The sequence below is a fragment of the Rissa tridactyla genome, chromosome 3, assembly GCF_028500815.1.
Source record: "Rissa tridactyla isolate bRisTri1 chromosome 3, bRisTri1.patW.cur.20221130, whole genome shotgun sequence".
NCBI classification, from domain to species: domain Eukaryota; kingdom Metazoa; phylum Chordata; class Aves; order Charadriiformes; family Laridae; genus Rissa; species Rissa tridactyla.
In genome coordinates this window covers 14138704-14153347 of record NC_071468.1, presented here as the reverse complement: position 1 = coordinate 14153347, position 14644 = coordinate 14138704, and the positions used below count along the sequence as shown (strand labels likewise).

Sequence of the window (14644 nt, the reverse complement as noted above, 5' to 3'; positions counted from 1 at the left end):
AAAAAAAAAAAAAAAAAAAGTGAAGTAAAAGCATTCTCTCTGGAGATAGAAAAAGAGAAACAGAGGGGAAAGTAACCAGCAAACACCTCTGATAATGAGCAGAGTCCCTATATCTCAGTCCTTCAGAGAGTTTGGTTTGTCCTCCCTCTACTGCTGTGGCAGGCTGACATCTCCGCACCCCAAAAAGAATTAAAGGTGTGTTATACTGTGGATTTTCCCTCCTCACCCTCCTCTGTATTTCCCAGATCAAATTTTCAGAGATTCATACTTTTAGTTTCTGAAAACAGAACTAACCTGGAGGCACGTTTGTTCCTCAGAGTGATACTGCTTTGAGACTAGGAATTTATGTATCAGAGAGCCCGTGAGCTCACTAAAGTTTGTTTCTCCTCTCTTTGCTTGGAGTAAAATGATTCCACTTGTCCCCCACATCCTTTGGAGTGAGGTGCTAATGTTAAACTTAGTGAAACGCAGCAATTTAAACCATTGGCAAAAGCAGACTTGATTACCATCCTGCAGGGATGAATCAACACCCCTAGGAGCCATATCACACTGACCAAAACCTCAGCAGGGGCCAATTCAGAAAGTTGTTTTGAGTTCGATCTTCCTTGTTTCTACCTGGAAAATAACAATGTGAGCCCAGGAAGAACCAAGGGTTCGTTTTTTGATTTTTCACCCCAGTCAGAGCAAGGGGAGTTTGAGCAAGAGCTGAGTGGGGACTTGCCCATTTGCCCACACACAGTGGCAAAAAGAGCTCAGGCAGCCTGAGGACAGCACGGCAGAGGCCAGGTTGTTGCTCTTCTTATGAAGAAGAGCTTCCCTGTCAACAGACCACCCCGTTTGCTCCGCAGCTTCCACCTGTCCTCCTCTCACCTCCTTCATCTACCACCCCAAGCATTGCTCTTCTTCCATGCCTCCCAGAACCGTGTCTCTTTGCAATGACACCCAACCTCTCTGGCACACAGCTGGAGCCATCCAACAGAAGCTTCCCTTGTGTGGCTTTAAGACTTTTTGAGACAACTTTTCAAAAAGAGAAAGTTAAAGGGAAAAATCATCAAATCTTTCTCCCAGATTTTTTTATGCCTCCTGGGAGAGAAGCTTGCACTAGGCAACCTCCACCAGAGCACAGTAAAAGCAATCCCTCTGCCTGGCTCCTGCCAGCCCCCGCCACAGCACCACCTTGCTGAGAAAGCAACAGCGCACGAGACAGGGCTGTCCACCAACCTCCTTCACAAACACGCGTGTCCTTCACTTAGGAAATCTAGCTCCACGTTGTCAAGCTTGTAATCCCCCCAGGAGCGGTAAAGCTCCACTGTGGGTTGACTCCCACAAGAGAATGTGGATTTCTTCTGCTCCAGGATTTTCCCTGCTCCCTGGAAGCAGGGACGGCCATTTGTCAAGCCGGATCCCTTCTCCTGGAGGACAGCAGGCTCCCCCTTCCAGGTGTACAAGCTCAGCAGGCAAACAGTGTCACATACCAGGAATAAACAAGGCTGCATAGCAACCCCTTCTCTGAAAAAATCTTGAGCGTGAGATGCAAGGAATATCTTTTGCCTGCAGGGCTGGCAGGCAGCTCCCCGGGTGCTGCAGCCACGAGCACCTGAGGGACCTCAGCAGCACCCAGACCTTCAGACAGGGACACACTCTGAACTGCAACAAGCTCCTGGTCCCTCCCTGCCTGCATGCAACCGCTGCGTGTGAATCATCCCTAAAGCTTTGCACAACACGGAAACACATAGCAAAGTATGCATATGCTGGAAACTGATAAAAGGGAAGGCAAGGTTTCCACCCCCTTCGCTGCAGGATTTGATGACATCTCTGCACGGTGAATTGCTTAGCTAGGCAGTGTGAGCTTGGAGCCCCTCTCGGTTAGGTCGGCGTAAATCCATACCAGCCCTACAGAAAGCACCACATTCAGGCAAGATTAGGAAACAAGGAGAACTAATTCCTTCAGCCTGGCCATCTCCAACATGGCATGGCCACAGTCACTGAAATCTCCACTAAATGCTACCAAACAGGAATTCCCCACCACCCCAACTACAAATATTTTATACCTCTTCCCCTGTGCTCTGGATAATTGTGCAATATGCAACGCTGAGCAGAAATTTAGCTTTGCTGTTGCATGTGTTTTGTTATTATGCTCACTTAAAAGCTACTTTTGTATGTAAAAATAATAATATTTTCATCATGTCCCTGAGTATTGGGTTTGCATGGCAAGGTTTTAGCAGCAGGGGGGCTACAAGGTTTCTCTGAGAAGCTGCTAGAAGCTTCTCCTATGTCCCATAGAGCCAATGCCAGACAGCTCCAAGACAGACCCACCACTGGCCAAGGCCCAGCCCATCAGCAACAATGGTAGCACCTATGGGATAACATAGTTAAGACAGGGGGGAAAAAAAACCCTGCGTAACACCATCAGCAGTCAGAGGGCAGGAGCAAGAATATGTGAGAGCAGCAACCTGCAGACACCCAGGTCAGTGAAGAAGGAAGGGGGAAGAGGTGTTCTAGGCACCAGAGCAGAGATTCCCCTGCAGCCCATGGTGAAGACCACGGTGAGGCTGGCTCCCTGCAGCACATGGAGGTTAATGGTGGAGCAGACATCCACCCGCAGCCCATGGAGGACCCCACGCTGGAGCAGGTGGATGTGCCCGGAGGAGGCTGTGACTCCATGGGAAACCCACACTGGAGCAGAGAAGAGAGAGAAATTTTGTGCAAGGGCTCACATGCGGTTCTCTGTTAACTGTGAGAAAACAGCAACGCAACCTGTCTTTACAATGATTTGGATGGAGGATGTACACATGAGTATTATAAGAAAAAGAATTCAGATACTAAGCAGCAAGTCCTGAGACATTGTACCCAACCTGCAAGCCAACAGATAAGTGGGAAGGAGCTCTTTAGCTGTAAAAATGTGCAATAATTCATCTCCGACAGGGGGGAAAAAAAGAGAAAAAAAAAAGGGAAAAAAAACCAACAGAAAAACATCTCCAGAAGTCCACGATCCTTCTCTAACTAGTAAAGGCAGCACATGCACCCTGTTGTGATTTGGGGAGGTGACTATCACCTCACTTGGTAAAAGCAGCAGCAAAGCCAAAGGTAAGCATCTTCCTGTCACTGCCGAGCCACCCCGTTAGTACTGGCACTGTAGGAGTAAAGGATTCAGCCTTACAATGAGTCACCTTAAACCACGCAATTCTCTCAGCTTCTCCAAGGCTGAGTAATCAGATATGTGAGAAAATAACCACCCTATATATCACAGAATGGCAGAAAATGAGCTGACTGCAGCAAATGGGTCTCCAAATGCGACATCTCCTGCATGAAACAGGAGAATTCTCACAAAAGGCTTCTCTCTCTTGCTACAAACAATTGGCAGAGGACTGCCCTTAGACTCCAGCAGTGCTTCAGACCTCAGGAGACACCAGGAAAATTGTGCCTCAGCCCTGTTGCGGGCTTCAGGCAAGACTGCTCCAGCTCCTGTCTGCAAAGCAAGCATAGCAGAAATGCTGCTTGTTCACATTTCTTTGTATTTTCTTTTAAGGCAATAAACCCTTTAAAGTAGGGAATTGTCTCTTCTTACACATGTGCCTCATCTAACAGGGCTGGTCCAGCCACCAGCTAGGAACGTTACCATAAAATAGCGGTAGCTCTACAAAGGACTTTCCCCAATACAGTGTTTGGTTGTTCCCTTTAATTAACAGGCCAGCTATGAGCTACTGGCTCAGCTCTAGAGAAAAATGTAAGCTCCTAAGTGTCTCAAAATGAGCACTTCTACAGGAAGTAGCATTAGCAGCACTGCAAAGTGTGGCCCTCATTATATCACTAAAAGTGACAAAAGTAGAGCAAAGATGGTCATCTAGTCAGACTAAGACCACCCAGGAGCATGTAATGTCCAGTGTCCCTCCCTGAGCACCCGCTCACACTCTCTTTTGGGTCAGTGATACTGAAGCTGATGTGACAGATACGACCAAATAGAAACTTGAAAGCCTACATGCTTAGCCTTAAAAACTGTAAGCTGAAGCTTTATTTCATCCTTTCTAAAAGGAAGAAAAAAATTGCAGCCATAATCGGGGCACAGAGTACCTTCCCTCCTAAGCCTAACTTGTGTCAGACCCACTTCACCTCCAGCAGCATCACCCATGTGACGCTGTGCTCTTGTGTCACCTGCACACCCTGTAATGACGCGTTACGTTACATGGGGAAGGGGCAATGTCCATGTCCTCATATGCATCCTGGAAATTAACCTGGTGACGGCTATCACATCATTCCTTGAGACAGCCATGAGATAAACCTTGCTACAAGGTCAACCCCTCTCTCTCATCCATCCATAGCACCCCAAGCACCTCCGCCAGTCCTTCCCTGACAAAAAGCAGTCCAATCACCCCTCATAAGTTAAAAAAATCACCCTGAAAACAGCTTTCTCTACACATGAAGCAATCCATTTCAACAAACCCATCTGGGACTTATTTGGCTAAACCTCCACACTCTGCTTTGAGGCCTCAGGGCACCCCAGGCAGGAACGCAGGGCTGAGCAGGACTTTTCCCCCATCCGCAGCAGCGATGGAAATCAGGCCACCTTACATGCTTGTATCCTGAAACCTGCTCGGCCATTCCTCTCAGCACGATTTCTTTCACATGGCACGCTTGCTGAGCAGCACGGCCCTTCACAGCATCCTCCTGGCACACATGCAGCTTCTTTTTTGTTTACAGGAACCTCTGCCATGTTGGGAGCCCTTGGGCTTTCCCCATGACAATGTCATTTGTGCACTGGGCAAGGGCGATCGATAGCGTGTGGCACCCGAGCCCAGGAGGGAAGCAGCCCCAGCGTGCAGAGTAAATGTTAATTAGAGCCCAGCAGACAGGTCTGGAGCTGGTGAGCTTATACAGGCCTTTTTAAAATGTTCGTTTTTATCAATCCTGAATTCACAGTGATAGGAAAAGAATGAAAAAAGCTGGACAGACAACAGATAGAGTAGAGATGCTGCTGTATCTGCCTTTCTCCATCTGCCTCTGTTTTGCCCAGCCCTGGGGAGCATCAAGACCTCCCCAACTTTTCCCTTATTCGTTAGACACCTTCCCCTAATCAGCAGGGGCCCAAGGGCTTTGAGAGGGATACCACCTTCTACAACCCTTCCTCCACAAAGTGCTGTCATGAAGAATAAATCAAATTATCCAAAGAGCAACAAGAGAAGTGTGCAGGGCAGGCACCTCAAAGCCATGAAAGACAAGCAGAGAGAAGCTGTTAAGATTAAAAAAAAAAAACATGCAAGGTAGAAAAACCTGCAGCTTCAGCACCTACGTTTTCAGAAATCTCCGTTGCAGTGGAAGACTTCCACACCACCGTGTGCCGAGGCCAATGCCTGAAACAAAAATTTCAGAAAAACAGTGCTTCGGTTTTGTTAAACGAGATGTGTTTTTTGAGTAAAGCTCCTGAAGGAAAACAGGAAAGGAAATGACAACTTTACACTTTAAAACATAAACACACAGACTCGGAAACACTAAGGTCAGAGAAAATTATGACAATAATACTTTGGACCCATAATTATATTGCAACTTCCCTCTGGTGAGCCCAGAGCATTTTGCATTGCCACCCATGGCACTTAATGCCTCTTCAAGAGGTGAGTCAAGCAGTATTAAAATACACTGGGACACTGAGGCAGGCAAAAGTGCTTCAAACCTCGCTTCAGACCTCAGAGTAAATAAACTGCAGCGAGACAAGAAAAAAACAAAGCTTCTCTTGATCTAGCGACAACTATCTCTGCCAGCATAACAATTGGGATTAGGTCAGCTGGAGGAGAAAATGCTGGGGTGTTTCAAAAAGAAGTCTAAAACTACATAGGGTTTAAGGGCACTATTCTCACTTACAGAGGTACTATAGTAAGAGCTGCCATGTCGGCTAAGTATTATCAGAGCTTTACAGGTGGGGATCAGGGGCTTTCAGACTGATGGATAGAGTATCTTGACTACAGCTTGCCAAATTTTTATGATGGAGAACACAGTGATCCCACAAAATAATGTGATCCGTGAAAACGTGCTTGTTTCAACTACGTCTGTGAAAAAGTAAGTATTAGACTTGAATGCTTGATATTTTTTTCTCAAATTCTTCCATGAAATTATACAATTATCTCTATTCTGAGTAGCCCTAATTCTACATAGTGAAAAACTACCTACCACCTACCTCAGACACGTTTGCAGGTCAGACCTTGATGAGACAAAAGGCCGTTCCCAGTGCTTCTTCGATACAGCTATGGAGTAGAAATTGCTGTATGCCTGGGAAATCAGAGAATGTCTTAAATTCTGTAAGGGTTGAAAAAAGGACGTCAGGATGCTTCTTGGACACTCGCGATACACAAGGATGCAGGCGAGTAAGCTCCAAGCTGCAAGTGCGCCCTAACGGACACGGAAACGGTATCCAAGATACCCAAGTACACCACAATGCCAAAGAGAACCCACAAACTGAAACAGAGACCTTCATGAGGAGCAAAAAATCAGTCCAGTTTAGGATTGCCCCTCTTAACACCCTCTGGAGATCCAGGGCACATCATGCTTTGCTACCTAATTCATTCAGGTTTGTGTGGTCCCAAACTAAGGCCACTTGGCTCCACACGTTGCAAATCTAGTTAACTGCATATTGGCTAATAGCAGGCTTTAACTCTCTTTCAAGTGCAGCATCTCACCGTCTGTTTGCTCGGGCTACCTGAAGAGTCAGCAATCACATGAAGCCGCACCTCATCTGGGGATGCGGAGAAAGCAGCTGGTAGTGCTTGCTGTCCAGTGGAAGTCCGCTTTACCATTAATCGAATTCTTGTGATATAATGGGGCGGCGACAGGGGCCGGGCAACAAAAACAAACCAACAAAACCAACCACCACCTCAGGACACCTGCCACAAAGTCTGGGGGTAGAGGGACAGTAGAGAGAGGAGGAAAAAAAAAAAAAAAAGAAAAAAAAAAAAAGAGACCCTGGTTCTCACACAGGCATTTCAAAAGCAGGGCCAGTGAACAACTATTCCTGAGGGTTAGATATGACTCAAAAGGTCAAAGATTTCTCCCCAAGTTTACCAGAGTTTAGCTCAAATCATTCAGAAAACTGATCCCACCTGCTATGGTTTTTACCAAATGCCCAGTGTCCTGAAGGTCAGCATGGATACCTGTCTGTTGGAGGCAGACCTGGGCTGATGCACCTCTAAGGGGGTGGGCAAAGTCCATTAGCTCCACCGACGCTGCACCATGGACCACCATTACAGAAGCAACTCGCAGTGCTAACGGCAGCCCTGCTATACCCGCTCTGCTGCCTTGAAGTGCCACTGCAGGGGTGACAGGCCCTGGTGACTTGCTTTTAAGTGCTCCAGCAAGCTGCTGTACACAGCAAGGCAGCTGCACAACATCAAAGCCGCACAAAAAAATAAAACACTTTCCCACAACACCACATTAAAGCCCACAGAAGAACCATGAATTGAGTCCCAGTGATGCAGAGTTCAGTCCTCAGACTTTAAAATCCCACTGCCCCTACAGGAAGATTAGTTGCACTTGTCCCAGGAGCCCCATTTTCACCTCAATACCATTCATCTGCCAAGCAGAAAATCTGTCAGCACAGTTTGGGGTGCGGGGCTGAGGCTTCAGGACTGCATTTCTGATTTGAAGGACTCACAAAGATTACAAGCAGAGAACACACAACCTCAAAACCTGTAAAACAATAGGTACGTTCACAGTAACAGAGACAGACCACCAAAGAGATGAGGGATGAAGGTGCAGGGTAGGCAAGTTTAGAAGCCCATGTTTTCCCACATGTTTTACCAGGCAGGAGCCACCAAACTATGTCTGGGCTGCTGGACCTGCTAAGTCCTCTCAGTAGCCCCCATAGCACAGCCCGGGTCAGAGGGCAGACAGCCCTGATGCACTGGGGGAAAAGCGACACAGAGAAGCAGAGCTATTTCTTTACTTTAAGTCTTACAAACAGGTAGAAAAGATCTTGTTTCATTCGTTTCTGAAGGAGAGAAAAGTGTGATCATTTGGATGGAAAAATAAAAGTGCTAGCAGATGAAAAGATCTGTTCAGGCTATTGAAACTATGTAATGAAAGTGATGGAGACTTGGATTAGAGATAGAGACAAAAGAAATTAGGCCTGCAACTCATTTTACCTGCCACCAACTTTGAAGAAGTTTTAGCTTCCATCAATCCCTGAGAACAGCTTGGCAAAGCCTATTCCATGAGCTGGAGGATACCTAGACTCACAGGCAGGTAACAGCACGTCTCAGACAGCAACATAACAGCTTCGTCCTTATTCTCCTGTACTGGAGGACATCGTAATAAAATAAACACAGAGACAAGACATGATGAGGAAGGACCCCATTTCCTTGTTAATTGCTTTCCATTCAAATCCTCTATGGCTCCAGAAATTAGCTGCCTGAGCACTACAGAAAGGAAAAATAGGTACAGGCTGGTGCATTTTTCTTAAAAAACAAAAAAAAAAACCCAAAACAAAACAAAAACAACAAAAAGAAACACAACAAAATCCAAGTATTTACACACCATAATAAATTTGTGGAGAAGACTGCAGTAGTAGATGGATATATTCCCCTTTTCACCTTCACTATTCAGAATCATAGAATGGTTTGGGTTGGAAGGGACCTTAAAGATCATCTAGTTACAACCCTCCTTCCATGGGCAGGGACGCCTCCCACTAGACGAGGTTGCTCAAAGCCCCATCCAGCCTGGCCTTGAACACTTCCAGGGATGGGGCATCCACAACTTCTCTGGGCAACCTGTTCCAGTGTCTCACCATCCTCACAGTAAAGATTTTCTTCCGAATATATAATCTCAATCTAACATCTTTCAGTTTAAAACCGCTCCCCCTCATCCTATCGTTATACTCCCTCATAAAGAGTCCCACCCCAGCTTTCCTGTAGGCCCCCTTGAGGTACTGGAAGGCTGCTATAAGGTCTCCCCAGAGCTCCCTCTTCTCCAGACTGAACCACCCTGACACTCTCAGCCTGTTTTCATAGGAGAGGTGCTCCAGCCCTTGGATCATCTTCGTGGCCCTCCTCTGGACTTGCTCCAATAGGTGCATGTCCTTCTTATATTGGGGGCCCCAGAGCTGGACATAGTACTCCAGGTGGGGTCTCACCAGAGCGGAGTAGAGGGGCAGAGTCACCTCCCTCGACCTGCTGGTCACGCTTCTTGTGATGCAGCCCAGGATGCAGTTGGCTTTCTGGGCTACGAGAGCACTTTGCTGGGTTTTCAGCAACCAACATCCCCAAGTCCTTCTCCTCAGGGCTGCTCTCAATCCATTCTCTGCCCAGCCTGTATTTGTGCTTGGGGTTGCTCCGATCCACGTGCAGGACCCTGCAGTTGGCCTGGTTGAACTTCATGAGGTTGGCATGGTCCCACCTCTCAAGCCTGTCCAGGCCCCTCTGGATGGCATCCCTTCCCTCCAGCGTGTCGATCGTGCCACACAGCTTGCTGTTGTCAGAAAACTTGCCGAGGGTGCACTCAATCCCACTGTCCATGTCACCAACAAAGATAATTAATCAGCACCAATTCCAGTACCAACCCCTGAGGAACACTGCTCATCACTCCTCACCACTAGGTCATCGAGCCGTTGACTGCAACTATTTGAGTATGGCCATCCAGCCAATTCCTTATCCACCAAGTGGCCCATCCATCAAATCCACATCTCTCCAATTTAGAGACAAGGATGTCATGTGAGACAGAGTCAAATGCCTTGCACAAGTCCAGGCAGATGATGTCAGTTGCTCTCCCCTTATCCACCAATGCTGTAACGCCGTCATAGAAGGCCACCAAATTTGTCAGGCATGATTTGCCCTTAGCGAAGCCATGTTGGCTGTCACCAGTCACCTCCTTATTTTCCATGGGCCTTAACAGAGTTTCTTGGAGGATCTGCTCCATGATCTTGCCAGGCACAGAGGTGTGACTGACCAGCATGTAGTTCCCCAGGTCTTCCTTTTCTCCCATTTTTGAAATGGGCGTTATGTTTCCCTTTTTCCAGTCAGTGGGAACTTCACCGGACTGCCACAGCTTCTCAGACGTGATGGATAGTGGCTTGGCAACTTGGCAGCTTCATCTGTTATGGAAGTTATCATCAAGAGAAGGAAGTTATCCTCAACAAGTATTTTTAATAAAATATTTTATACAAAAAAACTCCGTGCCTATAGCGGAGAAAAAGTCGTATATGTCTACCTTGAATTTAACTTGTGTGAAAGAGGTGGTGGGTTTTGGTTTTTTATATTTGTTTCATTTATATAGCTGCTCTTGAAATAGAATTGCATGGGATGCAATTCTGCCTCCTTTTCCCTTCATTGAACCTGCTGGGGGTGAAAAAAAAAATAGTAGGAATTAGAGGACCGAGTCTGACCCCGCTGAAATCAAGCGGCCGCTGTGCCCAGCCCGTGGACGTTTTGAGAAACGGCTCCTCTTCTGAATCACATTATCCCTGTCAGTCTTGGGGAGAAAATGATTTCCAGTCACTAGCCCACAGCAGACGATAATAACAAATGAAAAATAGCCAAGCTATCGTTTACACTAGATGCCAGAAATGAAGTATGGGGGAATTCTGCGGGCACGGCGCATCAGTGGGAGAACCGAGGAGGAACGGCATTGGCCCTGCCTGCTCCAAGGCAGCGGCAGCACTGTGGGAACAGCTCATTTAGCAGACAGCTCTTTTTCATCAAGCTGGCAGCTGTGCTGAGCCTTTTGTACGTAGTGGAGTTTGCTCACGAAGAGAGGCAAACAACAAGTGTATTGAAATGCCATAAATCCCATGTTGGCAGAGCTCGAAGCAATTCAAGCCTCCCTGCAAAATTAGGCCTCGTGACTGTACCTAGAAGCAGAGCAGGTAATTGAAACATCAGTACATCAAGAAGAGACCACGTGAGTGCCAAAAAAAGGAGAATTTGGGGGCAGGGACAAAAAAATTCACATGGAACTACTGCCTGGGTAGAGGTGACAGCTAACCAGTTTGTGGATCCCAAGCCAGCCACTCCTCAAGGCCCTGCAAAGTAGAGCCCACAGCGCCTCACCAAGAGCAAGGGTCAGTAGCTTAATGGGATGCTGGGTTTTCCAGTGCGTATAATACCTTCTCTCCTATCCTCTCTGCACTATATACTATATATGCACTATATACTGCAGCAGTATATGCTTCCCTGCATCTTGTTGACAGTCTTGCCCAGCTAACGCTGCAAGTTTGCCCAGGCTGGAGGTTTTTTCTGCAGTGTTTTCCTCAGGAACAAGGTTCCTCAGCTCCACGCATTTTGCCTCCAGCATACATTTTTCTGGAAGAAACTGTAGGCATTCAGCCACAGATAAGAAAGCATTTTGGTAAACTAGCCAAATAGGGTTATCCCTTCTTTGCAGATGGGGAAACTGAGGCACAGAACTTGCAAATGCAAGTTTTCAGCCTTGATGGCCACTGGTTTCCCACCGCTCAGTCCTGAGATACTTTGGATACCACTGTGATGGCTTCAGCTGTTAAGGAAACAAATCTCTTTCTATACACCTTACTCATGCTGCCTCATTGAGTTCCTCATCTGAGCAAGAACAATTATGTCAGCTGTTTTACCATCATCTTAAAGCAAAGCCATGACCTCACCATCTTTCTCGCACATAAAACTCCATCATCTGGTTAACAACATTTTCTGAGACTTTAGAGAGGCTTTTTACAAGACGTGCTGCCTCTCAAGAAATGAGAGGACTAAAAGGTGGGTTTCCCGCAGGGAATAGCTTTGTGCTCTGCTGTGGGGCATCAAGTGCTGCTCCGTATCAACACGGGCATTTCTTAATGCTGACTTTGACAATTTTTGAGCAGTTACTGAAAGACAGTGGAGGTTGGCATTGTTTGTACCTAGGAGTAGTAAGATAAGCTCCCAAACAAAGGTGTCCTTGAAATCTGGGTCTAATGGTAAGCTTAATACTGCAACAGGCTTTGCTGGAGACTCAGGCAGGGTCATTTTCCTCTCTACAGCTGCCAAAGAGCTCTGGGTCTGTGGGGCAAACATTGACCATGAAGTTATAATAATCTCTAGGACTGATTGATTCTGGATGCTCAAGTTTTTTGGTTTCGGATTTGTTTTGTGGGCTTTTTTTTAACCCGTAGGAGCCACAGGAAACCATGAGAAGAGATGACAATTTAGGTCTTATCTCATTTCTGTCAGTGCTAAGAGCAAACCTGTAATTTATTTTAAATGTCAGAGATGCAGCATACAGACTAAAAGAGGGAATAAAGCTTCTTTATGTAGCCTGTTGTCTGTGCATTTTTTTAAAAGATGCAATGAAAACCTTCACTGGAAATATATTCTTCAATAAAAATAGAAGTTTTCTCCAAACACATAGTTTGATTGTAATCTTTTTCTTCCCCACCCCCCCCCCCCAGGGAATGAGTAAAAAAAGACCAAAGCAATTTTCATCTAAACAGTAGTTGAGTTGTTCAGAAACATTTGACAAAGCTGTGCAAACATCTGAAGCAAAAAAGGCTCTCATTTTTATGTCAAATGCTTGCCTTGTTAAGTTTCCACTAAAAAAAAAAAAATATATATATATGTTTTGGCTAATATGCCTAGTGCTTTTGTAGGAAGTTTAAAGTTTTAGAAGTTTCCCAGAGAAGCTACAGCTGCTGAGAAGAAGTTCTCAGACAATTTTTTCCCTAGAGCAAATGGGATCTCACCGGTCCCTAAAGAAGCCCTAAGAAGAACCCTGGAGCAGCTGTAAAAGCGCACACAAAACTGGCACAGGCTCCTGCAATCCAGATGGGCGCAGCATTCAGCAATGGAGCCTTGCCTGGGATGACCAAAATGTGCCACCCGTTCAGCCTGCGAAGGAGTAAGCAGAGGCTGGCTGCAGAGCCCTGAAGCCTGTTGCGCTGGGCATTCAAGGCAAGCCTAACTGCATGTGAGGAAGGAAAACTGCAGACTTGTTCCTCTGAGCTCTGATGCGGTCTGTGTGGACTGCACATCTGCTAAGGCTCACCCCAAAAGTGCTGCTGCATCCTTGCATGGATGGATCTAGGCACCCTCTTCACGCCAGCCAAAAGGCCCACCGCTGTCATTTCAGCATCTGAGTGGGCTTCCCAGTGTGAAGAGACATGCAGCACACCATTTCTTTGAGAATCAGTGCCACTGGCTACGGGCTGCTTTTTCAGAAGTGTCACAATGTTGTGTATCACCCCTTGAGCACAAAACATATCTGCTATAGAGCCGTCGGTGCATCACCACAGGAGACAGGGAAGGAGCTAGCACGCATTGAATCTGTTTTTTACGTGCATTTTGCTAGGAATAACAAAGGCTATTATAATCCTGCATTCCCAAATGATCCTTTAAGTAATATTTTTTTATTTGAAACCATAACTCAAACGCTAATAAGTAAAATCTACTCCTGCACAACTAGCCAAGGAGTTCAAGTTCCTTTGGCAAAGGACATATTAACCACAAAGCAAATAACATGTTTGCTGCAAGAACAACAAGAAGGGAGACCTACCTTCATTTTTGTTTTTTTTGTTTACATGCTTCCATTAGTACCCAGGGAAGTTAACTCTGGGCTGGGAGACATGGCATGGTCAAGTCCTCAGGTTTCATCACTCCTCTGGCCATCCATCACCCTGCTACTTCTCCTCAGCAATTCAGTCCCAAGGCATTAAACTGTCACGGCTCACTAAGAAATTAGACTTGATGACACCTAAGCAGATTCATTAATGCATTAAGCAAATGCCATCTGATTGGTTACTTTTTTTAGGCGTTTGGCAAGCAGTGTGCAAACAAACCTGGAGGATGAGGCTCTCAGGGGAGGGCAGGCAGCCTGCCAGTGCTCTTGCTTAAAGGGAGGGAAAGAAAGCAGCAGCTCCACAAAGCCGCACTAGAAGAATTTACAACCCACTGCTTGTTTCAAGACAGCAAAAGACAGGAGGTGGCATCAGTTGCCTCTACCTTCTGGAGAGATAGTGCAGTTTCCATATGTAGGATAGCACACAGGACATTTCGACTGTAAAGGCAATGTGGCACTAACCATGACCAAAACAAATCCCAAGGGACTGTGTGCCTTGCATGTGAGCTGAATGACACAAACCACCTCTACATTAATCTTCAGGACCATCCAGGGGATATTCTTGGCATCCATAACCATGTGGCTGCTGGCTACACAGCTGCACTGACTTACAGCCTTTATCGTTCACTGCTTTTCCGTCCTAATAACACAGTCTAACCAACAAGGCCACCAAACCAGCGCACAAGGAGGCAGGTGCTGCTGTCAGGCACGTATCTTCACTGTTAACTGTGTCACTTCCCATAACACGCACCAGCTGTGATAGGTGGTGAGACTCAAACATCTGTCCTTCCCAGAGACTGACGTTTCATTACTGATAACTATAACTATTGGCCCTGCAATTCAGTAGTTACAGTTTTGCAGGACACTCGAATACGTTATGACTGGCATACATCTGACGCGTGCAGGCAGCTTGCCCGTAATGCTTTCACTTTGGGCTATGATGTCATTAGACCTCAGGAATTAAGCAGGACCAGGCTGGAAAGATACTTGGAGGAGAATCATTAAGTGCAACAGGAAGCAGGACACGCAATTCCATAAGAAACACACTTCTAGGAGATACTAATATGTGAACAGTTTGGTAAGGCATTTTGCGCGTGACTGCAAAGCG

The 14644-nt window shown here is 46.4% G+C and overlaps 1 protein-coding gene across 1 annotated transcript in view; it reads right to left on the bottom strand.

Moving 5' to 3' along the window:
* TOGARAM2 (TOG array regulator of axonemal microtubules 2) overlaps nucleotides 1-6782 on the bottom strand; it is a 46788-nt gene extending 40006 nt beyond the window's left edge. Inside the window, exons 1-3 of the mRNA XM_054194658.1 lie at nucleotides 6666-6782; nucleotides 6167-6258; nucleotides 5288-5348 (exon numbers count right to left, since the gene is read on the bottom strand). Of these exons, the coding sequence (XP_054050633.1) occupies nucleotides 5288-5348; nucleotides 6167-6258; nucleotides 6666-6782 (270 nt within the window). The remainder of the gene's footprint in view (nucleotides 1-5287; nucleotides 5349-6166; nucleotides 6259-6665) is intronic.
* Nucleotides 6783-14644: the final 7862 nt, after the last annotated feature.